This window comes from Nothobranchius furzeri, chromosome 1, assembly GCF_043380555.1.
Source record: "Nothobranchius furzeri strain GRZ-AD chromosome 1, NfurGRZ-RIMD1, whole genome shotgun sequence".
Lineage (NCBI taxonomy): Eukaryota > Metazoa > Chordata > Actinopteri > Cyprinodontiformes > Nothobranchiidae > Nothobranchius > Nothobranchius furzeri.
In genome coordinates, this window is record NC_091741.1 from 43,388,353 (window position 1) to 43,413,509 (window position 25,157).

At 44.6% G+C, this 25,157-nt stretch overlaps 3 protein-coding genes across 4 annotated transcripts; 2 read left to right on the forward strand and 1 right to left on the reverse strand.

Moving 5' to 3' along the window:
• Window positions 1-24: 24 nt before the first annotated feature.
• def6c (DEF6 guanine nucleotide exchange factor c) lies at window positions 25-17,074 on the forward strand. The gene is made up of 12 exons (XM_015960272.3): window positions 25-259; window positions 802-942; window positions 2,273-2,455; window positions 3,099-3,329; window positions 3,414-3,560; window positions 3,650-3,758; window positions 15,269-15,483; window positions 15,554-15,661; window positions 15,861-16,027; window positions 16,119-16,305; window positions 16,376-16,466; window positions 16,570-17,074. The coding sequence occupies exons 1-12, from the start codon at window positions 164-166 to the stop codon at window positions 16,755-16,757; spliced, it is 1,863 nt and encodes a 620-aa protein (XP_015815758.1). The 5' UTR covers window positions 25-163; the 3' UTR covers window positions 16,758-17,074.
• Window positions 17,075-17,261: 187 nt separating this feature from the next.
• On the forward strand, window positions 17,262-22,456 carry mcat (malonyl CoA:ACP acyltransferase (mitochondrial)). Its single transcript, XM_015960249.3, has 5 exons — window positions 17,262-18,307; window positions 20,434-20,521; window positions 20,619-20,836; window positions 20,932-21,069; window positions 21,694-22,456. The coding sequence occupies exons 1-5, from the start codon at window positions 17,897-17,899 to the stop codon at window positions 21,964-21,966; spliced, it is 1,128 nt and encodes a 375-aa protein (XP_015815735.3). The 5' UTR covers window positions 17,262-17,896; the 3' UTR covers window positions 21,967-22,456.
• bik (BCL2 interacting killer) lies at window positions 22,066-24,531 on the reverse strand. 2 transcript variants are annotated; one of them, XM_054739757.2, is made up of 6 exons: window positions 24,443-24,531; window positions 24,325-24,353; window positions 23,286-23,389; window positions 22,969-23,121; window positions 22,784-22,898; window positions 22,066-22,651 (listed from the first exon to the last, which is right to left on the reverse strand). In XM_054739757.2, the coding sequence occupies exons 3-6, from the start codon at window positions 23,378-23,380 to the stop codon at window positions 22,535-22,537; spliced, it is 480 nt and encodes a 159-aa protein (XP_054595732.1). In that variant the 5' UTR covers window positions 23,381-23,389; window positions 24,325-24,353; window positions 24,443-24,531; the 3' UTR covers window positions 22,066-22,534. The 2 variants fall into 2 exon arrangements, with proteins under 2 accessions (XP_054595732.1, XP_070404504.1); XM_070548403.1 differs by having other exon boundaries at window positions 23,286-24,353; window positions 24,443-24,459.
• Window positions 24,532-25,157: the final 626 nt, after the last annotated feature.

Here is a 25,157-nt window from a genome sequence, read left to right on the forward strand (position 1 = left end):
TGTGTTTGTAGCTGTGGGGGGAGGAAAAAGGTGTGTGCTGCCTCTACTCTCCGCCCCGGCGGGGTTCCAGCGCAGCTCCGTGTTTGCGCTCCAGCTGCGTAAAAGCCGCTGCGCTCCGCTCGGAAATGTAGCTTTTTTTTTTGCGCACAAAGCGGTCTCCAAAATGGACCTAAAATCCGAACTTCTCAAGTCCATCTGGTACGCTTTCACCTCGCTGGACGTGGAGAGGTGCGGGAAAGTGTCCAAGTCGCAGTTGAAGGTAAGCAGGAGAAATTTTCCAGCAGAGCCAAACAGTTTCTCAGGTGTTGTCCCATTTTTTGTTCTTCTTTCCCTCCCTTGCTTTATGGGCGAGCTCATCAAAACCGCTGCAACATTTGCACTAGTCCTAAATGTCAAAGTCGTGAAAACGTTTATTCTGCTATCTCGAGATCAAAGTCCAACCCTTTTGTCCTGACCCAGAAAACAAAATACCACCTCATCAGTCAGGCCTCTGTCTCCAGCTCAGTGTGTTAGCTGCCCTTGTCCAGTCCTCACACGCCTCCTTTACTCTGAGGAATCTGGGAAGCAGCTGTTCTGACTTGCTTAGAGGACAAGCTGCCTGAGCTTGTTGGTGGATGTGTGAGGAAACATGGGAGTGTGCTGAAGTTAGAGACCACAGGAAGTGCTGACCTCCATGCATGCTTGTGTGTGTGTGTGTGTGTGTGTGTGTGTGTGTGTGTGTGTGTGTGTGTGTGTGTGTGTGTGTGTGTGTGTGTGTGTGTGTGTGTGTGTGTGTGTGTGTGTGTGTGTGTGTGTCCTCAGGTGCTTTCTCACAACCTGTACACAGTGCTGAACATCCCACACGACCCTGTGGCCCTGGAGGAGCACTTCCAGGATGATGACGATGGGCCGGTTTCAAATCATGGATACATGCCCTACCTAAATAAATACATCCTGAATAAGGTGACCTGTTTTCTCTAAGGCTCATGGGAAATGATGGCAGAAAAGACATAATCAACAAGTAGATCAGTTATTCATAAATACTTTGTAAATACAGCAGCCTAAAATGTTTACAACAGGCCTCATAAACAGCTTTTGGAGCAAAATCTTTCAGAAATGTGACGTTCTGACTTAAATGTGTTCATGATATTCTAGAAGTTGCATATGGAGGCGTTTTAGGGCCGCTGAGAGGAAAAAAGAAGCTCTGGACCCTGGATTAAGGTCTAAAAGTCACAGAAAACTCAAGAGCACTATTATGAGAAAAAGTCTAAATTTCAAGAACAGCTGAATGAAGTGAATGCCATCGTAAACTCGACTGAATTTGTTTATTTTTAGTTAAGCTAACACAGAGCTTTGGGTTTGTTTAAAGGTGCATTATGTAGAAATGTAGTAAAAATGAAGTCCTGTGGTAAAATTTGGTTACTGCAACCACTTTAAACAACTCTGGAGCTTTTTGGCACCCGTTTTCAAATTGCAATTGTTGGTGCTGCAGTATTAGCTCGCAGGAGACACGGCACCCCCACACTCACTGATAGTAAACAGTAGTTATGTCCCTCCTTCCTTTGTTTGGAAAGGAGAAAAACTGACAATCCCCCGCAGTCAGCTGAATATGAAATATGTTTCGGTAAAACCTTCCTTCCAAAATGACTGAAACATTAGACTCTTTTTGGATTTTCTCACTGTAAAATTCTTACTATATTCTTACATACTGCACCTTTAACTTTAAAAAGAAATTGAATATGAGGTTTCACCCTTGTTTGGCTACTTTCACAGCAGCATCCATAGCAGAACTCAAAGTACTTCCTCCAATCCTTCAAAATAAGAGTCTCGAACATATACATGCTGCTCAAAACATCAGAAACTTATTTTAATATTCCCACACTTCTCTCTGTCTTCAGCTATTCTTGAAATAGGATTTTGGCCATATTCTACAAATAATATTTTTAATTTTCTCAACACTTCTTTGTCTCATTTTAGATTCTTGTCTTTTCAGTTGCCCTAAAACTCCATCTTACACTCAACACTCTATAATCTGACACATCTATAATATCTTTAGTAATAATGCTATAGAATAGAAACGTGTGTAACATTATTGGAAATGTTTAACCACAGAAACAAAAGTGAAAAATAGAGGTTTTGTTATAAATTTGCCCATCGATGATGTTCATTTCACTTTAAGTGTGAGTGTGTGTGTGTGTGTGTGTGTGTGTGTGTGTGTGTGTGTGTGTGCGCGCGCGTGCACATTTCAACATTTCGATTCAGTTCACCTGAACACTTCTGCATGTGCTTCCAGGTAAAGGAGGGGATGTTTGATAAAGAGAAGTTTGATGACTTGTGCTGGATGATGACCATGAAGAAGAACTTCAACAAGTCTCTGCAGGGCTCGCTGCTGTCCGAGAGAGACTGCTTCAAGCTGTTTTGTCTATTCAACCTCCTGTCAGAGGATCGCTATCCACTGGTGATGATCACCGAGGAGGTAAACCACAGAACAGGAACCTGGAAGGGAGTTTATTTAGCTCCTTGACTCATACCTAATCTGGGTTTATTTAAAAAAATGATGCTATTCTTACAAGAAAAAGATGGGTTTTTAAGGAGTTTGTGGCTCCATGATCTCCAGCTGTCATAAGTTTGTTGTGATTGTTCACAGTCAGATCTGAAACGTTGCCTTTAGGGACGATGGCTAATTTGAGCCAAAGCTTGGATTAACCTACTCTTTTAGGACACATTTTTAGACGCAGTGTTTGATTTTGTAGACTGGTGGAGGTTTAATCAACGGCATGTATCTAAAATTGTGCTGTGGATGTTCATACACGCACGTTCTTTTCAGGCTTGCACTGAAAGAGATGTTCTTTAGGTGTTTGGGCACAACGCTGCAGCACATGAAAGCCGCTTCTGTGGGTGGGTTTGCATTTTTTTCAAAGCTAGAAGGAAAAGTAAAGCTAATGAGGCTCTTCCTTCCTGCACTTCCTCCATGACTCTCTGGGTTTCCTGTAAGGCGGAGATATAAATAAACCTCATTAGTGCATTCAGCTAAGCTATGCTCACCTGGAAAGTTACAGAAATACTCTGTTTTACTTGTGTTGCTCACTTTTAGTGCTACTTTTTAATAATTTCTTTAGGTAGAGTATCTTCTGAAGAAACTTTGCACAGCAATGAGCCAGGAGTGGGATGAAAAGCCATTGGAGGACCTTATATCCCAGGATCCTACTGTGCTGGAGGAGGGAATGTCAGTATGGAGCTTTCTGGAGCACATGAGAACGGGTCGACTGCTGAGGGTCACCAGCACTGAGGCTTTAAGCTTGGCTTTGAACGAGGTGTTCCTGGAGATGTATCACAACGTCCTAAAGAGGGTGGGTCCTTCTGAAACCTCTCTGGAAATATCTCTGTCCTCCACAGGGAGGTTTTAAATCTTCAGCTTGTTCCCGGTTTGGCAGGGTTACATGTGGAAGAAGGGGCACGTGCGGAGGAACTGGACCGAGCGCTGGTTTGTGTTGAAGCCCTCCTCTATGGCTTACTATGCTAGCGAGGACCTAAAGGACAAGAAAGGGGAAATCCAGCTGGATAAGAGCTGTGTCGTAGAGGTCAGTGAGGAAAGATCTTTTGACCCGTCCAGAGTACGGATTTCACACGAGTGGAGATTCAGCAGGACCGCTTCCTCTCTCTGTTTCAGCCCATTCCGGACAGGGAAGGAAAGCGCTGTTTGTTCTGTGTGAAAACGCACAACAAAACCTATGAGATGAGTGCGTCTGACCAGAAGCAGAAGGTGGAGTGGACACAAGGTGTGTGTGAACACAGCCCACTTAGACAGAATACAATTGAATAGACTTTCTTGATCCCACAGTGGGGAAATTCACTCGTTAAAGCAGCATATACACTAATACGTGCATGTGCATCCGAGTATAGCACAGGTATTGCATACATAGCTCTGATGTTAGCATGTAAAATGATAATGGCAGTAGAATTCTGTTTTATGTCTTGGGTGTCTCAATCTGCCACTAAAAGAGCTGTCCACGGCTTCCACAGTGGTCAGCTTCACCCACATCTTTCTGTCACACACTTCCTCAACCTCACCAGACTCCAGTGGGCAGCCCAGAACCAAGCTAGCTTTCTTAACTAGCTTGTTCAGTCTTTTTCTGTCTCAATCAGAGCTGCCTGCACCCCAGTAGACACCAGCAGGGTGAATACCAGACCCAACAACAGAGTGAAAAAGGGACTTTAGCAGCTAGGAATTAACTCCGAAGGACCTTGGCCTCCTCAGGAGGTGGAGGCGGCTTTGCCCCTTCTTATACAGAGCATCTGTGTTGTTGGGCCAGTTCAGTTTGCTGTTGAGATGATCACCCAAGTAAGGTATCCACCACCTCAATGTCTGCTCCCTGGATGTTTACTGGTGAGTGAGGAGGAGTGTTTCTCTGGAAGTCAATCACTGTTTCCTTTGTTTCAATGGTGTTCAATAATAATAATAATAATAATAATAATAATAATAATAATAATAATAATAATAATAATAATAATGCTTTTTTATTTGTAAGTGCCTTTCAAGAAACACAAGGACACTTTACAGCACTAAAACAAACAACAAAGAAATTAAGTTTAAAAACAACAAAAAAATACATAGAAACTTTAACCCTCTCAGGCTCAAATTCAGTTTTGGTAACAGGACAAAAAACTAAATCCTTCAGGGGTACTTCAGAGTAAAACAATGCTCATGAAATACGGATGTGGAGTAACCAGGTAACTGTGTGTGTGTGTATGTGTGTGTGTGTGTGTGTGTGTGTGTGTATGTGTGTGTGTGTGTGTGTGTGTGTGTATGTATGTGTGTGTGTGTGTGTGTGTGTGTGTGTGTGTGTGTGTGTGTGTGTGTGTGTGTGTTTATGTCCTCCTCCAGCTGGGTGTGTGTGTGTGTGTGTTTATGTCCTCCTCCAGCTAGGTGTGTGTGTGTATGTGTTTATGTCCTCCTCCAGCTAGGTGTGTGTGTGTATGTGTTTATGTCCTCCTCCAGCTAGGTGTGTGTGTGTATGTGTTTATGTCCTCCTCCAGCTAGGTGTGTGTGTGTGTGTGTTTATGTCCTCCTCCAGCTAGGTGTGTGTGTGTATGTGTTTATGTCCTCCTCCAGCTAGGTGTGTGGGTGTGTGGGTGTGTGTGTGTGTGTGTGTGTGTGTGTGTGTGTGTGTGTGTGTGTGTGTGTGTGTGTGTGTGTGTGTTTATGTCCTCCTCCAGCTAGGTGTGTGTGTGTGTGTGTGTGTTTATGTCCTCCTCCAGCTAGGTGTGTGTGTGTATGTGTTTATGTCCTCCTCCAGCTGTGTGTGTGTGCGTGTGTGCGTGTGTGTGTGTGTGTGTGTGTGTGTGTGTGTGTGTGTGTGTGTGTGTGTGTGTGTGTGTGTGTGTGTTTATGTCCTCCTCCAGCTAGGTGTGTGTGTGTGTGTGTTTATGTCCTCCTCCAGCTAGGTGTGTGTGTGTGTGTGTTTATGTCCTCCTCCAGCTAGGTGTGTGTGTGTGTGTTTATGTCCTCTTCCAGCTAGGTGTGTGTGTGTGTGTGTTTATGTCCTCTTCCAGCTAGGTGTGTGTGTGTGTATGTGTTTATGTCCTCCTCCAGCTAGGTGTGTGTGTGTGTGTTTATGTCCTCTTCCAGCTAGGTGTGTGTGTGTGTATGTGTTTATGTCCTCCTCCAGCTGTGTGTGTGCGTGTGTGCGTGTGTGTGTGTGTGTGTGTGTGTGTGTGTGTGTGCGCGCGCGCTCTGTCTTCTCGATCCCCAGTGAGTCGTGGAGGATGGCTGCTTATACTGAGCCGGGATTCTCTGGAGGTTTCTTCCTGTTAAAAGGGAGTTTTCCTCTCCACTGTCGCTTTATGCTTGCTTAGTATGAGGATTGTTGTAAAGTCACTGACACCAGTCAGTGACTTGATGCAATTTGCTGGGTTCCTTATATAGGAAACATTATTTCTGATTGGCTTAATGAACTGACCTGAATTGGAATGTTTATTATGTGAAATGCCTTGAGACGACTCTTTCGTGATTTGGCGCTATATAAATAAAATTGAATTGAACTGAATTGAATAGGTAGGTTTTAACTGTTGCAAATCTGAAACGCCTGCCTCCAGAGGGTTAAAAATACAAACTAGATATTAAAATCATTGCAGCTGGAAGAGGTGTCACAAGCAGTAGGCAGTCTGAAATAGGTGGGTTTTGAGTCTAGATTAACAGGTGGAGAGCAAGTCACAGTTACAGGTGGCTTGAGGGAAAGAATTCCAGAGACGAGGAGCAGAGCAGCTGAAAGCTCTGCTCCCCGTAGTGCTGAGACAGAAAGTTGGAGCAGAGAGGTCGATGGAGGATGATGGTCTGAAGGATTGGATGGGAGAGACAGTGTGAATGAGGTCAGACAGGTGGAAAGGATTTTGAATTCAATGCGTTGTTTGACAGGAAGCCGGTAGAGCTGCTGGAGGACAGGGCTGATCTGGTGACACATTTGGGTTTTGGAAGTGATGTGTGCAGCTGAGTTCTGAACCAATTGGAGATTATGGAGGAACATTTGTGGTAAACCAAACAGGAGTGAATTACAGTAGTCAATTGTTGAGGTGACAAAACTGTCATGTTGGTGATGATGGTCCATGCAGTCAGATGTTCATCCACTCCTGCACCAGAGAGTTTCTCTTAAAGTTGTTTTGTCCAACCTGAGACTATTGCAAGGAGGAAGAAATAGCTTCTGTTTGTTTCAGAGCCTCCAAGTTATATATTGCAGCCGTTAAACCCGTTTCTGGAAAGAAGATGTGATCTTTGTCTCGTCCTTAACTTAAAACATGGTGAAGTATTTGCAAATCAGCATATTGACCTGAGTTTTACGAATTCAGAGTCATTTGATGAGCATCTAAATGCAGATAAAAACAAAACAAGCCAAATGTCAGCATTAAACACTTTAAAGTGGATTTTACATATTTTCAGGTGGAATGTATCTGAATATTTGCCTGTTATAGTTTTTTAGACGAGAAAGATAAAAATAAATTGAGCCAAATTTACTGAAGATGCTGTCATCTGTTATATCCGGATCGTTATCTCTTGTTTTGAGTTTAGGGTTAAGGTTGGTTTTGGCCGATCTCTGTTGTGATCAGTGCACATCTATCAAAACTCCCAGAATAAATATTCCCTGGTTTCCTTGACGCATCATCGTATCAGGTTTAGCATGATTTGTTTCTGATTTTTTTACCTTGTTTTTGTAGAAATTAACCTTTTCAGGCATTAGTTTTGGAAAGTAGTACATTTATCAAGTTTAAAGCGTGAAACGAGGCCAATTAGGATTCAACGAGTTCCTCTAGTGTTGCTGTCTGAACAACAACACAAAAAAAGTACTACAACCATTCTTACTCATTTTCTTTGTGGCAGTGTGAGCACATATTTTTTTTCCGGAACTGCGCTGCTCTGGGTGGCTGCATGTTGGAGTAGCTCTGTTGACTATATGTAAGTTTTGCCTTTTCTTGGACATTTCTTTCTTCTAGTTTCTCAAGAAAGACTGTATTTTTTTGGACACTTTATTTTTCTGTTTCTGGTGCTGTGAAGCTTGGAGGATTTTTACTGCTATTTTTTTAGCCTTTTTCACTTTTAACATTGGAAAGGCTGAAATAATACCTCAACTGAAGCCACAAATCCCAAATGAGCTAAAACGCAAGAAGCTTGGGTGCAGAGCGGGAGCAAAACGGAGACAGAGAAAGAGGAAATTCAAACCATCTCTTCCATCGATCATGATGGTCAATGTGAGATCACTGGCCAACAAGATGGAGGAACTCCAAGCCCTTTCAAGGACTCAGCCAGAGTTTTGGCAGTTTCGGAACCGCTGGAGGAGGTAATGCAAAGAAGGATTCTCCAGAGAATCAAGAAAATTATGGACAACCCTGAGCATTCTCTTCACAAGACTGTCCGACAACGGAAGAGTGTCTTCAGTCAGAGGCTTCTTCAGTTTCGCTGCAACACTGACCGCTACTGGAGATCCTTCCTGCCAACAGCCATTGTAATATACAATAACTCTTTGATGACTTAATTATTATTATTATTCTGAGCTACTACAGCAATCAATTTCCCTCTGGGATTAATAAAGTATTATTGAATTGAATTGAATTGAATTGTAATGTCACAGTGTCCTGATTAATAATGCACGCTGGCTACTTGGCCAATGGGATGTCCCTTTGGCTGACTGGTTAGCGTGTGTGACTCTCACCCGGAGTCTGGGGATCGAATCCCGCCCAGGCCCTCGTTACTCCACCTTGCCACATTTGGCGTTGTTGGCAGGATCCATGTAGTACTGTCAAGTAGGTCCATGGATGTGAAGACTGTGGCACCCTGCGCGGGAGCACGAGGACATGCTTGTGGAAAGAGGGGGGAAGATGTAGCAGTGTGAGCATAATGTCAGTGTCCCGATTAATAATGCACGCTGGCTACTTGGCCAATGTGATGTCCCTTTGGCTGACTGGTTAGCGCAACTCTCACCCGGGAGTCTGGGGATCGAATCCCGCCCGGGCTCTCGTTACTTCACCTTGCCACATCTTATTTGCTTTTCCATAGTAGGGTGTGCTGTAGTTGGTGTGTCTCTCCTGCAGGTGGAGGAAAAACTCTGGACATGCCACCAGTCCATCATAGGGACACATAACCATTCACTTTCACTCTCACTCCTAGGGACAATCTCAGATGAACCTAAAATGTATGTCTCTGATCTGTGGGAGGTAGCCCACGAATGAGAACATACTAAATCCACACAGAAAGATCACAGCTGGGATTCCAACAGGCAACCTTCTTGCTGTGAGGTAGCACTGCTAATATGCAGCCCAACACAAAATTATTATTCATATTTTTGAGATAATGTAATGTAGTTCAGAACACACTCAAGCTGGATTTGATTATGATTAACTTTAAATAAACAATTAGCATTTTTATACTTGGCGGAAAGGAAATAATCTTTTCCCAAAACAGTCTAATGTCTCACTCAGGTTGGAAGGAAGGTTAAACTGAAACATGTTTCATTCTCAGCTGGCTGGGGGGTTGTCAGTTTTCTCCTTTCAAAACAAAGGAAGGAGGGATGTATCTACTGTTTACCATCACTGAGTGTGGGGTTGCCGGTGTCGGTACAGGATCTGCTCGGGTGCAAGATCGGCTCGGGGTCCTTCGACTGCCGATGACGTTAAAGTACGGCAAACCCACTCAGACAAAATACACTACACATCTATACTGTTGGAAAGAATTTAGCAGTTTCGTTATTAAAATGTTCCTTAAGACGTACGTTTGTGTTTATAATGGTATTTGTAAAAAAAACTTCGTCTTCGGCTTCGTCTTCGTCTTCCTCCGCTTATCCGGGTCCGGGTCGCGGGGGCAGCATCCCAACTAGGGAGCTCCAGGCCGTCCTCTCCCCGGCCTTGTCCACCAGCTCCTCCGGCAGGACCCCAAGGCGTTCCCGGACCAGATTGGAGATGTAACCTCTCCAACGTGTCCTGGGTCGACCCGGGGGCCTTCTGCCGGCAGGACATGCCCGAAACACCTCCCCGGGGAGGCGTCCAGGAGGCATCCTGACCAGATGCCCAAACCACCTCAACTGGCTCCTTTCGATCCGGAGGAGCAGCGGTTCTACTCCGAGTCCCTCCCGAATGTCCGAGCTCCTCACCCTATCTCTAAGGCTGAGCCCGGCCACCCTACGGAGGAAACTCATTTCGGCCGCTTGTATCCGCGATCTCGTTCTTTCGGTCATTACCCAAAGCTCATGACCATAGGTGAGGATTGGGACGTAGATCGACCGGTAAATCGAGAGCCTGGCTTTCTGGCTCAGCTCCCTCTTCCCCACGACAGATCGGCTCAGCGTCCGCATCACTGCAGACGCCGATCCAATCCGCCTGTCGATCTCCCGATCCCTCCTACCCTCACTCGTGAACAAGACCCCGAGATACTTAAACTCCTCCACTTGAGGTAGGACCTCTCCCCCGACCCGGAGGTGGCAAGCCACCCTTTTCCGGTCGAGAACCATGGTCTCAGATTTGGAGGTGCTGATCCTCATCCCAGCCGCTTCACATTCGGCCGCGAACCTACCCAGCAAGAGCTGAAGGTCAGAGCTGGATGAAGCTAGGAGGACCACATCATCCGCAAAAAGCAGAGACGAGATTCTCCTGCCACCAAACTTGACACACTCCACACCACGGCTGCGTCTAGAAATTCTGTCCATAAAAGTGATGGACAGAACCGGTGACAAAGGGCAGCCCTGGCGGAGTCCAACCCTCACTGGGAACAGGTCCGACTTACTACCGGCTATGCGGACCAAACTCACGCTCCTCTGGTAAAGGGACTGAATGGCCCTTAACAGAAAGCCACCCACCCCATACTCCTGGAGCGTCCCCCACAGGGTGCCCCTGGGGACACGGTCATAAGCCTTCTCCAAATCCAGAAAGCACATGTGGACTGGTTGGGCAAACTCCCATGCCCCCTCCATCACCCTTGCAAGGGTATAGAGCTGGTCCACAGTTCCACGGCCAGGACGAAAACCACATTGCTCCTCCTCTATCTGAGATTCAACTATCGATCGGACCCTCGTCTCCAGTACCTTGGAGTAGACCTTTCCAGGGAGGCTGAGGAGTGTGATCCCCCTATAGTTGGAACACACCCTCAGGTCACCCTTCTTAAAGATGGGGACCACCACCCCGGTCTGCCACTCCCTAGGAACTGCCCCCGATGACCACGCAATGTTGTAGAGACGTGTCAACCATGACAGCCCTACAACATCCATAGCCTTGAGATACCCAGGACGAACCTCATCCGCCCCCGGGGCTCCGCCGCTGTGTAGTTGTTTGACTACCTCAGCAACTTCTGCCCCCGAGATCGGACAGTCCGTCCCCAGGCCTCCCAGCTCTGGTTCCTCCTCGGAATGCGCATTGGTGGGATTGAGGAGCTCCTCAAATTATTCCTTCCACCGTCCGACTATAGCCTCAGTTGACGTCAGCAGCTCCCCATCCCCACTGTAAACAGTGTGAGCGAGTTGCTGCCTTCCTCTCCTGAGGTGCCGGACAGTTTGCCAGAACCTCTTTGGAGCCGATCGATAGTCTTTCTCCATGGCCTCACCAAACTCCTCCCACGCCCGAGATTTTGCCTCGGCAACTGCCACTGCTGCACCCCGCTTGGCTATCCGGTACCTGTCTGCTGCCTCCGGAGACCCACAGACCAGCCACGCCCTGTAGGACCCCCTCTTCAGCCCGACGGCTCCCCGAACCTCCGGTGTCCACCAGCGGGTACGGGGGTTGCCACCACGACTGGCACCGGCCACCTTACGACCACAGCTAGCAACAGCCGCCTCGACAATCGCAGAGTGGAACAAGGCCCACTCGGACTCAATGTCCCCCACTGCTCTCGGGACGTGGTCAAAGCTCTGCCGGAGGTGGGAGTTGAAGACCGTCTTGACAGGTTCTTCTGCCAGGCGTTCCCAGCAGACCCTCACTATGCGTTTGGGTCTGCCAGGTCTACGCGGCATGTTCCCTTGCCATCTGATCCAACTCACCACCAGGTGGTGATCAGTTGACAGCTCCGCCCCTCTCTTCACTCGGGTGTCCAAAACATACGGCCGCAGGTCAGATAATACGACTACAAAATCTATCATCGACCTGTGACCTAGGCTGCCCTGGTACCAAGTGTACCGGTGGGCATCCTTATGTTCGAACATGGTGTTCGTTATGGCCAAACTGCGTCTTGCACAGAAGTCCAATAACAAAACACCGCTCGAATTCTGATTAGGTGGGCCGTTCCTCCCAATCACACCCCTCCAGGTCAAGCTGTCATTGCCCACGTGAGCATTGAAGTCCCCCAGCAGGACAATGGAGTCCCCTGATGGAGCACTATCTAGCACTCGTCCCAGGGACTCCAAAAAGGGTGGGTACTCTGAACTGATATTTGGCCCATAAGCACAAACAACAGTCAGGACCCGTTCCCCGACCCGAAGGCGCAAGGAAGCTACCCTCTTGTCCCCCGGGGTAAACCCCAACACACAGGCAGAGAGTCTCAGGGCTAACAAAAAGCCAACCCCAGCCCTCCGCCTCTCACCCGGAGCAACTCCAGCAAAGTAGAGTGTCCAACCCCTCTCCAGGTCTCGGGTTCCAGAGCCAATGCAATGTGTCAAGGTGAGTCCGACTATATCTAGCCGGTACCGCTCAACCTCTGCCACAAGCTCCGGCTCCTTCCCCGCCAGCGAGGTGACGTTCCATGTCCCAAAAACTAGTTTTCTTGTCCAGGGATTGGACCGCCAAGGCTCCCGCCTTGATCTGCCACCCGATTCGCATTGCACCGGACCCTTCATGTTCCTCCTGCGGGTGGTGGGTCCACAGTTGGACGAGCCCATGTATCCGGTTCGGGCTGGGCCCGGCCGGGCCCCATGGGCGAAAGCCCGGCCACCAGGCGCTCGCTCACGGGCCCCAACCCCAGGCCTGGCTCCAGGGTGGGACCCCGGTAACCCTCCGGGCCGGGTTCTCCGACTCTTCGTTTTAACCGCCATGAAAGATCCTTCGAACCGTTCTTTGTCTCACCCTTCACCTAAGACCATTTTGTCATGGGAGACCCTACCAGGGGCACTAAGTGCCCCAGACAACATAGCTCCTAGGATCATTAGGGCACTCAAACTCCTCCACCACGATAAGGTGACGGTTCAAGGAGGAGTAAAAAAAACACTATATTATACACTATACTATATACTACACTATATTATATTCATAATGTTGAACTCCTCTTTGAGCACATCCCTTGAAGGATCATAGGTATTAGCAACACCTGTGAAATTGTATTTGCAGGAAAGAAGTGTGTCCCGTTTATTGAAGTATTTTGTGTTTAGAGTTTGACGTCCATGCGTAGTTCAGTTACGCTCATATAGCTGCTATCCAAAACTCTGGAGTTAAGTTTTCCGGCTTTACTAAAATACCTGTCTGTACTTATTTGATTGATGGTAGTTTTACTTTCTATTAGACTCCAAATGTAATCATTTGGCACGTTTCTAATTCATAATTTGTAATAATGTAATCGGTGATATTAGCATTAGCATTTCTATGGGGTTTTCCACGTATATTAGCATTGCGCTAACCACTCGCTGCCAAATTGCAGTCTTTGCGATTAGAAAATCTCCTTTTGTCACCTCGCAATTTAATTGCACATGCATTTAATCGTTCAGCCCTAATATACATGCAGCTCTATGCTAAAAGTGTATTTTCAAAGAGGTAATGATGAATTTCTTTGTAAATGTTGTCCATCTTTTCAACAGAAAGATTTGCCTGAACCATCGTAATGTGATAACAACGTAACGTGATTACGTAATTCCGTAAGGTTCATGTGCAGCCAATCAACTACTTTGACGTCATCGGCAGTCGACGGACCCCGAGCCGATCTTGCACCCGAGCAGATCTTGTACCGACCGTGTCTCCTGCAAGTTAGGGCTGCAGCACCAAATTTGTAATTCAACTACAGCCAGCAAAGCTCCAGAGTTGTTTAAAGAATCTAAGCCAGTAATGAGCAACCCAAACGTTTTCTTCTTGTACCCCTAAGAAGCCACGGCATCTTTATGTTTTTACTCAAATATCGGGTAAAGAAGGCTAGAGGCTAATGTTGAGCTAACAATGCTAACGGTGAATTAAGAAGCAAGTAGTCGGCTCTAAAAATATCTCAAGCTACCTTTTCAAATTACCAACTACTCATTATTAGAGTAAAATTCAAGTGTGAGGTGAATAATGAGTAAGACATGGCGTTTTACTTTCTTAAATGAGTCGTTCAGAGTAACAAGCTAACTGTCAGGAGGTAAAAACAAAACTGCACCTTTGAAATAGGCATAAAAATGGCTGAAGAGGATTGCCTCAAAAAGGCTGAATTTACCATTAAAAGGCTGATTTAAAACACTACTGAGTCCATTCTGGTGACCAGAGATATAAATAAAGTTGTTCTGTAAACTTTTTTTATTATCACCATGTTGGTCTTTTCTTTTTTTTCCTCACACTTCGTTCCTGAATCTTTGGTGTGACCAAGAAACAACCCAAAAAACAAACAAATTAAAACATTCTGTTTATATCCAGCATTAAATTTGAATTTCTACAAAAAAAGATTTAATCTAAAACTGCCTTTCCTGCTCACTCAGCACTCAGTTAAAGAGCAAGTCACCACCTACCAGAGTATTACTCCACTCCCACTTCCCGTTTGAAAAATGCAACAAATGTTGTTGCCTAGCAGACCAAGAGGGCGGAGCCGCTAACAAATACACACACACACACACACACAGGCTCACAATGACATTGTGACATCATATGGTACCAGCTAATGTTCTAGGGTACCTCTTAGCCAATAGCGATGGCAGATTTAAATTCAAATGCAGTGTAGAGTTTTTACCTGACAATTGCACAACACTGACAGTTTTAGGCAGAAAATTAAAATTTTAACTAAAATGCACTAAAGTGCAAAACTATTGACTACACGTGTCTGCAGCACGATTAGACATGCATTTATATAGTTTATCAGGAAAAAAAAGCTGATTTGGTGGTGACCTGCTCTTTAATCATTATTATTCTATTAAAGGTACATTATGTAGAAATTATGTAAAAATAACATCCTGTGGTAACATCTGGTTACAACAAACACAACTCTGGAGCTTTTTGCCGGCTGTTGTCAAATTACAATTGTTGGCGCTACAGTATTAGCTCGCAGGAGACACGAAAACCCCACTCACTTATAGTAAACAGTAGTTACGTCCCTCCTTTCTTTGTTTTGAAAGGAGAAAAACTGACAACCCCCTCAGCCAGCTCAATATGAAATGTGTTTCAACATAATCTTCCTTCCAAAATGACTGAAACAGTAGACTCTTTTGGGATTTTCTCACTGTAAAATTCTCATTTTATTCTTACATCATGCACCTTTAATTAAGTTTCCTCCTGATCCTCCATCCATTACGCCAACATTTGAGTTTTTCCATATATTGACACACAGCTGCTGCATGGCAGGATTTAAACCTGAGAGAAGGTTGTTGTGCGTGGATAAGAGCAGCTTCTGTTTGCTCTGAAAGTTTGATGAAGAAAGTGCAAAATCTCAAGCAAGACAGTCGACGTGTTTCGCAAAAAGGAAGCGTGATAAAGAGGAAAGATAGGAGCCGATGGGTGAATGAACCACATTTAATATAATTTCAGAGCAGCGAATTGTGGTTGCAAGATGTTTTTAACGATAGTATATGAGTATGAAATAAGTATGATAAAAGCTGTTTACTGCATGATAAGGCTGAACTCGAAATAAATAAACTGATTTCTATCTTCCCCTCTCTAGCGGTTCAAAGAGCCCTTCGTCTTCAGCATGAAGGAAAATCCTTCCTTCATCATGATTTAAAGTTAAAGAGACGAGTTCAGCGGGAAAATAGCACCCGTGAGCGCAGCCGGAGTAGCCGGAGTAGCCGGAGCAGCCAATCAGACGACTCCAACATCCAGGAGGTGGACCGGATGGAGAAAGACAAACAGGATTTAGAGATCGAAAACATCATCCAGGTAAAAAATTATGAAGAGAGGAGTTTATCACAATGTCTCTCAAAGCAAGTGATCAAACTGTGTTTTGCAGCATGCACGGGAATTAGAAATTCGCAGAAGGGAGGCAGAGGAGAGTGAGAGAAGGAAACAGAAGGAGGTGCAGATGGAGCTGGAGAGACAACTTAAAGAGGCTGAAGTGGTAAAAAAAAACGTTTATTTTCTGATCATTTGTTTAGTTCTTCTGAAGCATGTCAAAATTACAGCTCATGGACACAGACCTTACTGAGGGTTGACTTTCTAAAAATTCCAGCTTAACATTTGCAGTTTAGAGGAATGGTTAGGAAATTCCTGGGAAAGTGGGTCCTTAATTCCACTATGCTGCTGGGTTTATGTTCCAGATGAGAGAAAGCCTACAGGCCGAGATGCAGAAGAAGGAAAAGAAGGCTGAGCAGCAAAAGAGAAGGATCCAGGAGTTGGAGCTGACGCAGGAGAAACTGGAGGCTGCTCTTGACATCGAGATCCAGGCTCGGATGGAGGAGGAGAGAGCCAGACAGGAGTTGGAGAGGTGGCATCCATTTTTAATTATGATCTTTTTTATATCCACGAATGCTTCTTCGGGATCTGAACTCGCTCCTTCTCTTCAATCCATTCTTCAGGTTGCTGGAGGCTGAGGACGAGAAGAAGAGGCAGTTTCGGCTCCTCCAGGAGCAGCAGGGGTTTCTGCAGAGGCAGGAGGCCTCAAACGGCAGACCTAGTGAATCCACCCCATCAGCACTTTACTCAGCCTCTCTGGAGCTTCAGCATTTACAAGCATCTCGTCAGAGGAGTCATCAGCACCTGGAGGTGATGAAAAGACCGTGTGCAGCAAGAAATAAAACAGAAGGAAGTCACACACAAACATTCTGTTTTACAGGAGATGCAGGAGAGGCTGAGAAATGCCACCCAGCATGTGAGACACTGGAATGTCCAGCTGAACCGCCTGATGACTCCCATCACTCCTGCAGGTGCAGCAAGCTCTTTGTTCTGCTTGAAGCCTCTATAGGTCGATTGCATGTTCACACAAATAAAGGACAGTTACATTATTGTCACTATGCTTTTCTTCTCCAGAGCGTTTGGAAAGTCGGCTTCTGTCGCAAAACATTTGTCCCAAAAAGGAAGGAGCGCTGGCCAGCACCGAGTTCATCTCTAAATATAAAATAAGACACGATCGCAGCAACAGGATAGGAGGAGATGAAATGGAGAAACTGGAGGAGCGGATGGAGGCCGCCCACATGTCAGATGAAGCAGACTGTTAGGCGTTTTATTGTGTTTCAGCATTTTTAAATACCTGAAACAGAATGACTCAAGATAAATTTATAATATACATCTACAGTTAAAGAAATTGAAAGATGATTCATGGTAGGTTTCCTGGGGTTGCAGACGACTCGCGAGGGAAACCCAAGAGAAGGTTGTAATCAAATGGACTAAAAATTAATTAACTATTCAATGTGCTCTAAACAAGAAAACGTTGTATCATATTTATATTTGAATTGTGTGCTAAGATGCAGTTTAATTTTATTAAAACCATTTAAAAACCATTAAAGAAAGCCACATCTAATGGTGGATTATATCATTTTTTTGTATTTCCTTTATGTATATTATTACTACTTTAATTTTCATTAGAAATTTTATTCAGTTGAATGACATGGAGGGGCTGCACAGTGGTGCAGTGGTTAGCGCTGTTGCACTGCAGGAAGAAGGTCCTGGGTTCAAATCCCAATCTGGGGTATTTCTGCATGGAGTTTGCATGTTCTCCCTGTGCATGCGTGGGTTCCCCGCCGCTCCGGCTTCCCCCCACAGTCCAAAAACATGACTGTTAGGTATCTCTAAATTGTCCTTAGATGTGAGTGTGTGTGTGTGTGCTTGGTTGATTTTCGTGTGTGTTTCTGTGTTGCCCTGCAATGAACTGGCAATTTTGTCCAGGGTGTTCCCCGCCTGCATGCCCAGAGACAGCTGGAGATAGGCACCAGCCCCCCTGCAAGAACAAGCGGGCAAAGACAATGGATGGATGGATGGATGAATAAAAAGGAAACAAGTTGGCTTAACATTTTTAGAAGTATAAAAATAAGATTTCTTGATAATATAAAAATAGATTATCTGTGTTTTTTGTTTCTTTTCGTGAAATGTTGATTGAAAAGAAAAAAATTTTCAGGAACATTTTATTGAACAATTGCATCCCCTGGCCAGGGGTGGCGCTGCAGCGCGAGAAGCGACTGGGCTTTGACCAGAAGAAAAATATAAACGGCCTCCATTGGGTCGTCATGCCGAGAGGAGAACATTTAAGACAACAAGTTAACAACTTTCGTCCTTCAACAGTTTTCCCAGGCGGTTTGTGTTTTTGTTACTTAAATCGGTACTTTGCTAGGTAGCAGCAGCTAACGCTAGCCTTTAGCTCATGTTAGGACCAAAGGCTGTTAGCATGGCAGCAGCCTCCGGAGGGAAGGTCAGGTCTTTGGTCTCTGTAAGCCGAAGATTGTCGACCCAGCAGCCTAGCTCATCGGATTCTCCCCCTGGCAGCCAGCCATTAGCAACCCCGGAGCGCAAACCCAGGAAAGACCCAAGCAGCTACTCGGTGCTCCTCTTCCCCGGGCAGGGGAGCCAGTTTGCCGGCATGTGCAGAGGACTCCTAAAGTACCCCAACGTGAGAGAAATGTTCGCAGCTGCCCAAAAGATCCTCGGTTACGACCTCCTGTCTCTGTGCCTGGAGGGTCCCGATGGGGAGCTGCGGAAGACGGTCCACTGCCAGCCGGCGGTGTTTGTCTCCTCCCTGGCTGCTGTGGAGAGGCTGCACCATGAAAACCCAAAGGTCACTCATACGTTCATCAACAACATTTTAACTCGAAATTTAACTTATGTGCCATTTACCCTTTATATTACACATTTACCATTTTTAACATACCGTTCTCAATTTTTTTTTTTATTATCACACATTTACTTATTTCCAAAACACTTCAGAGGCAGCATCCCAACAAAAACACATTTAGATCATTTCCAAGACAACTAAATTGGTGTTTAGATTACTACATTGGGCTTTTTAAATTTTATCTTCAAAAACTTTAATGTTGCTATGAAAGCTGAGTGTGTGGCACACGACCACGAGGCTGAAGTTAGCTTCCGATTCGGGTAAACGGCTAAAGGGCCAATACACCCAATTTTTCTCTACTCTGACCATCTTCAATCTGCTCTAGCTCAGAAACTACAACAGCCACACTGTTCAAACTGGTTCTAGATTATTCTACAATAATAGCAGATGGCATACAACCTTGTTTGGGATTTGTGAAACCTTTCCATGGTTTGTGAAACTTCAGCAAAGCATGATTTATGCGTTTTTTCAGCATCTGGCCAACGATGGAACAGCTGTAGCTCAAGAAGTACAGCCCCTACACTATTCAAACCTGTTCTACATTATTCTACTATAATAGCAAATCAAATAAAACCCAGTGTTGGATTTGTGAAACTTTTCACTGATTTGTGAAACTTCAACAAAGCATGATTTATGCGTTTTTTCAGCATCTGGCCAACGATGGAACAGCTGTAGCTCAAAAACTACAACAGCCACACTGTTCAGAGCTGTTCTAGATTATTCTACAATAATAGCAGATCAAATAAAACACAGTGTGGGATTTGTGAAACATTTCCCTGATTTGTGAAACTTCAACAAAGCCCTAAAAAATCGGTCTGCGCATGCCCCATAGCACGTCAACGAGCACGGATAGTCCGACTATCTTGAAAATACGCCTCCAAAACAATTCCTCTGCTCCTCCATTGTTCTAACAGCGTAGTCCTTTTCTCCCGGGCCGGCGCTCAGACAGGAACTCCGTCATATTACTGTAATGTATCGTACACCTCTGAAAAGCAGAGTGTCACCTTTCTGAAACCAGGACTGAGGCAGTGGAAAAGAATGAGCATGGTGAGATGGATGAGAGGTAAGACAATCTGAGTCACTGAAAGATATCTGCAAGGAAAATATTTTTTTGTGTGTCTTTGGGAATGGAGAAATATATAATACCTGAAAAATTCTTTTTTTTTTTTGCAGCAAAAAATCAGAACTTCTCATGAAACTGAAAACAGAAATGGAGAGACGTTCAATTATCTGAAGTTCTCTGGAATGTGGGAGAATAAAAAAGTTTGAGGCTGAATATTTATGCTTGTTTTTAATTAAGACACGCAAACAAAGTAATTTTTGCATAGTTGTGGCTGTTGTGTAACTGTGCTACATGTCACCGAAAAAATACAATCTGTGTTGAAGTTTCACAAATCAGGGAAGGGTTTCACAAATCCCACACTGGGTTTTATTTGATCTGCTATTATTGTAGAATAATGTAGAACAGGTTTGAATAGTGTAGGGGCTGTACTTCTTGAGCTACAGCTGTTCCATCGTTGGCCAGATGCGGAAAAAAACGCATAAATCATGCTTTGCTGAAGTTTCACAAATCAGGGAAAGGTTTCACAAATCCCAACCAAGGTTGTATGCCATCTGCTATTATTGTAGAATAATCTAGAACCAGTTTGAACAGTGTGGCTGTTGTAGTTTCTGAGCTAGCGCAGATTAAAGATGGTCAGAGTAGAGAAAAATTGGGTGTATTGGCCCTTTAGCCGTTTCCCAAATCGGAAGCTGGAATCGGAAGCTAACTTCAGCCTCGTCACACGACTCATATGTTTTACCAGAAGCAGTCCAGTGTAAGAGAGTATTTTTGCTTTTTCAATTTAAAATGCGAAAAGTTGATAAAAACTAATTTTTCTTCAGGGAAGGTTACATTTGTTTCTTGTTCTGCTCGTTCAGCCAACAAGAGCTACTTTTGCTTCTGTATGGTTGAACATTTAGATATTGCAGAAAAAAAAATCCCCAAAACCTTTTGTAAAATTTTCAAATGATTATATTATTTATGTAATGTTGTTTACTGCTGCTGTATTTGCCACTTTTCCCATCAGGCCATCGAGAGCTGTGCTGCTGCTGCAGGCTTTAGCGTTGGAGAATTTGCTGCTCTGGTATTTTCTGGTGCCATGAACTTTTCAGAAGGTAAACATGTGTCTCTTATCGTGATAGCTGGGGGACTAAAGGTTCAACATCTGCTATGAAGAGCATTGTAACGAGCTGCTTATGTCTGATGTCCCAGCTCTTTATGCAGTGAAGGTGCGTGCGGAGGCCATGCAGAAAGCATCTGAACTGGTTCCCAGCGGGATGCTGTCAGTCATCGGTAAACCTCAGGCTCAGTACAAACACGCCTGTCTGCAGGCTAAAGAGCACTGCAGGAGTCTGGGGATCCGGGAGCCTGTTTGTTCCGTGGCCAACTATTTATTCCCCGATGGGCGGGTCATTGCAGGGCATCAGCAGGTACGGGGCAGGACTACGTAAAAAGCTTCAAAGCAACAGATTTTTATTTGTGTTTCTGTGACGTTGCTTTGATCACAGTCGTGTTGTGTTCTCAGGCTCTGGACTTTCTCCAGGAGAACGCACGGCGTTTACATTTCACGAGGACCAAACTTCTACCTGTTAGCGGTGCTTTCCACACCGAGCTGATGGAGCTAGCCACCGAGCCCCTAAGAGAGGTGCTGAGACAGGTGGAGGTCCGTCAGCCGACATCTCATAGATCAGCTTTTTTCTTGTATTAACTCATTCACTGCCATTGACGACTAAAGTCGTCATTTTAGATCCAACCGTTCACTGCCATTGACGACTAAAGTCGTCATTTGCATTTTTTTACTGTTTGAGCATCGGAACGAGCCCCCGCGCTGAGAGAACAAACATCTCAGCCCTGAAGCCGATCTTCATCCGCATACGTCACAGATCACATGATCAGGAAGCAACACATCCATGTGTTTGGAGATCGTTTTGGGCCGTTCCTGTAAAAAAAAGTGAGGCGCGAACCGGAAAAGCGTCTGCCGATCACAATTCGACAACGGATTATGAAAGAACGGATAACGCTCGAAACACGCGGCTTCTTCCTGACGTAAGAGGTGAGTCTCCTCTTTGTTTTGGTTGTTTTGGCATCGACATCATGCAAGCGCGCAACGTTCTGTGACTCTTCAAAAAACAGTAAAAACGGTGAGAAACGCTGGCAGCGAAGGCCTTTAGTGATCAGGAAACGGCTGGCAGTGAATGAGTTAATTAATATTACACCCATACAACGGTTTATTTTTCCCAACTATTGCAGTTTCGTGTCTTGTTTACATTTAAACGTGTCGATCCAGGTGCGCCAACCCGAGATCAGAGTGCACTCCAACGTGGACGGAAAACGCTACATGAATCCGAGCCACGTGCGCACGCAGCTGGTGAAGCAGGTGACGCTGCCCGTGAAGTGGGAGCAGTCTCTGCACGAGATCTACGAGAGGACGCAGGGGAAGAGTTTCCCCAAGACCTACGAGGTCGGGCCAGGGAGGCAGCTGGGCGCCACGCTTAAAAAGTGCAACCGGAAGGCCTTTCAACTGTACACACCCGTAGAAGTCGTCGCGACAGAGGAATGATCACGGAGAAATCCGGACTCGAGAACTGTTGAAAAATCTTTTTGAAACATGGATGCTGTCAGTGTTTAAAGATCTTTTTTAACCAATCAGGGAGTCGGATTCTGTCATTCTAAAGTTTATTTGCGTCACATGAAAAAAGCATTCCCAAATCGGCAACAGAAAGTCCAGCTCCCATCATTTTATCACAAGCAAGGCTACGTGTCGTATGTAAAAATCTTGGCCTCTTAAACCAGTAAGAAACAACAAAAGGACTGCAGGCCAGCAACAGTCGAGTCACGAGAAACTTTTCCTTTTGACAATAATACAACTGTGAACCAACTTCCTCTGCTACAAAAACCAGAGCAACCTCTGTAAAACGGATCGAAGCCACTCCTCGCATGTTTTTATCCTTACTTGTTTTTGTTTACCTCACCCAGGAAGTTGTTCACTGCCTTCAGTGCCAACTTCCAACACCGCATCTTAGAATAGTAAAAAAAAAAAAAAAAGAGAAGTCAGAGTAAACAGCAGAAACACAAATCAGGAGTAATTTTAACTCATTAGCTGAAGCAAAGGCTCACTCGTCGCCTCTTTAGGCTTTCGCTTCCACCCAGAGTGCACTGAAAACGCTGGCTGCAGCCAACAGCGCAACAGCCACAAGAGCTCCTGCGGTCCAGCCAGGGCAGGTCGCCGGTTTGAAACTGGACCCCTGCAACACCAACGAGTCAGGAGGAAGATTTTACCAAGTGTTCACAAAAATCAGATTTCCAATCGCAGCCTGATGTTTATTATAGACCCACAATAGCTAACACTGCTCTATTAGTTTTATGTCTAGAGTTACCCAGGCTGTCAAGGCCTCAGCTGTCGGGTTTCCCTGGCCAGGCATGGTGCTCACAATCCAGGCCTTCACAGCCGCAAACAGGCCCCGAAATGTCCACATGTGACTGTGAACATCCCTGTAACGACACGACAGCTTACAGCCAACAGATACAATTAGAGTAATCTGATTACAACCGATAAGTGTACCGGTAGATGGTCCGTGTCAGGGTCTGGACAGGTCTCAGCAGGTGTAGAGGAGTCGGTGGCCAGTTTGGGTTTGTCCTAGTCCACTCCCGGTCTAACCTGTCTCCAATGATGGCCAACTGGCGACCCACGACCCTTGAATCCCTGTCCCTGATCCTAAAGGATCAGAAGTTAATATACTAGCTTCTGTTTTCTTTTTTGGAATAAAAACACATCATAGATGTGGGTTGTTCTCCAAACGTTAAGCCTCTTTTGATTGTTATTGGCACAACCCATCCCTTGTGTTGTTGCCAGAGAAGCAGAGAAGATCTGAAATGTACCTGCGGTTCATGTCCAACAGGGCGCTGGTGTCCACCCCTCCAGGTCCAGCCTGGGGCGTCACCGCAGGATTTGGGCGTCTCGTTTGTTCCACCATTGTGTTTTTCTGAGATAAACACGCACAGTTTCCATTTTAATGAGCAGATAAAAAGCTTTGCGTGCTTCTGTTTTACCTCTTCCTGACTCCCAACGTTCATAAAACAAGTTGTGTAAATAGCAGATCATGTGACCTGCACAGGTGGCGCTTGTGCCAGGGAGAAAGTCCACGTTATAAACGAAGAGGAAAAGCAGATATGAAAAGGGGATGACGAGTTATCTTTTACTTCCTTCATGTTTGGAGCTTTTATATGCATCAAGCAGTCGCGTTAACTGGCTTTTATGGGTGTAATGGATACTCGTCACATTCTGTTTGAACGTTTGTAAACCTACGAGCACCTGACATGAGATCATATTAATTGTACTCTTGTCCCTCGATGCAAATGCCACATTTCCATAACTCAAATCAACCAAACGGCCTTTTTTTTTTATCCCCACTAACAAAATAAAAATAAAGTGACTCATGATTATCTCCCATAAAACTTCAAATATTTAACTGGTTACAAACTTTAGTCAAGTCAACTAACCAGTTAATCCAGAATGGAAATGCAGGCTTTGAGTGTAATTACAGTTTTTACTACATTTATACTACATAAGAAAAACACCTTCAAAGTTTAGTTCTGAGTCTAAAAGTCTAACAAAACAACTAAAGTTAAAAGTAATGGCGATGTATTATTGCCGATACTAATTCCATATATTGTCAAAACAAAAAGATGAAGTCATCCTCACCCAAAGCAAACAAAGGACGTTTGAAAGAACACACATGTTGGATTAGAGGCACACACCACGCAGCTACTTTAATTTACGTTTTAAATATCAGTCGCGAAAACTGCATTATGCTGAAACAACAAGCTGTTTGGTTTCATATTGATCTACCATTCACCCAACATCGCAGACAGAGTGGTAAACAGGTGCACACGAGTAAAAAAAAAAAAGTGGACCTACCTTTGGTGTAGATGATTGAGGACGCCGCCCTGCAACAAACACAGATACATAATTAATCCTAATGGTTGAGAATAAAATAATAATTTTTAAAAAATCATCGAAATATGTCCGGACTCACAGCAGCGTCCTTTATTTTGTTGCTTTCAGGTAACCGCTGCAAATAGGAATTAGCCACGCCTTTACCTTCTTCTGCCAAGAATGGCCACCAGGGGGCAACTGAAGCCCCGGAAAAGAGGAGTCCCTTGTTATTTTTAAAATCATCAGAACATTAAAAACACCATTAAACTTCGATTTTAAACGATTAGTTTCTTATTGTGTCTTTATATTTGTGAAAAGATGTGTTCTGTATAGTTCACCACGAGTGCAGGTACGTTTCACATGCTTGTTTAGACTACTTTCTCTGAATTTGGATTAAGCATGCATGTTTTAATATTTTGTATTCTTGAAATTTGGTATTCCATTGCATTTTAGTTTTTATGTCACTTACTGACTTCATATTTTTTATTCTGTAAAGGGTATCAATGCAAATTTTTTAAACATTGGTATGACAAAATGATTACTGTTTTGACAGTCATATTATTGTGTATTTTTTATTGAATATGCTAATTCATTTTCTATATTTCTATATTTTATAAGAATAAATAATACATCGTAATTTTCTTCCCAATAGGCCCATGATTCTCATGGACACTTTTCAGGAGTATTTATTTATTTGTTTCCGGAACTGCGCTGCTCTGGGTGGCTGCATGTTGGAGTAGCTCTGTTGACTATATGTAAGCTTTGCCCTTTTTTTTTGGAAATTTTCTTCTAGTTTCTCAAGACAAACGGTATAT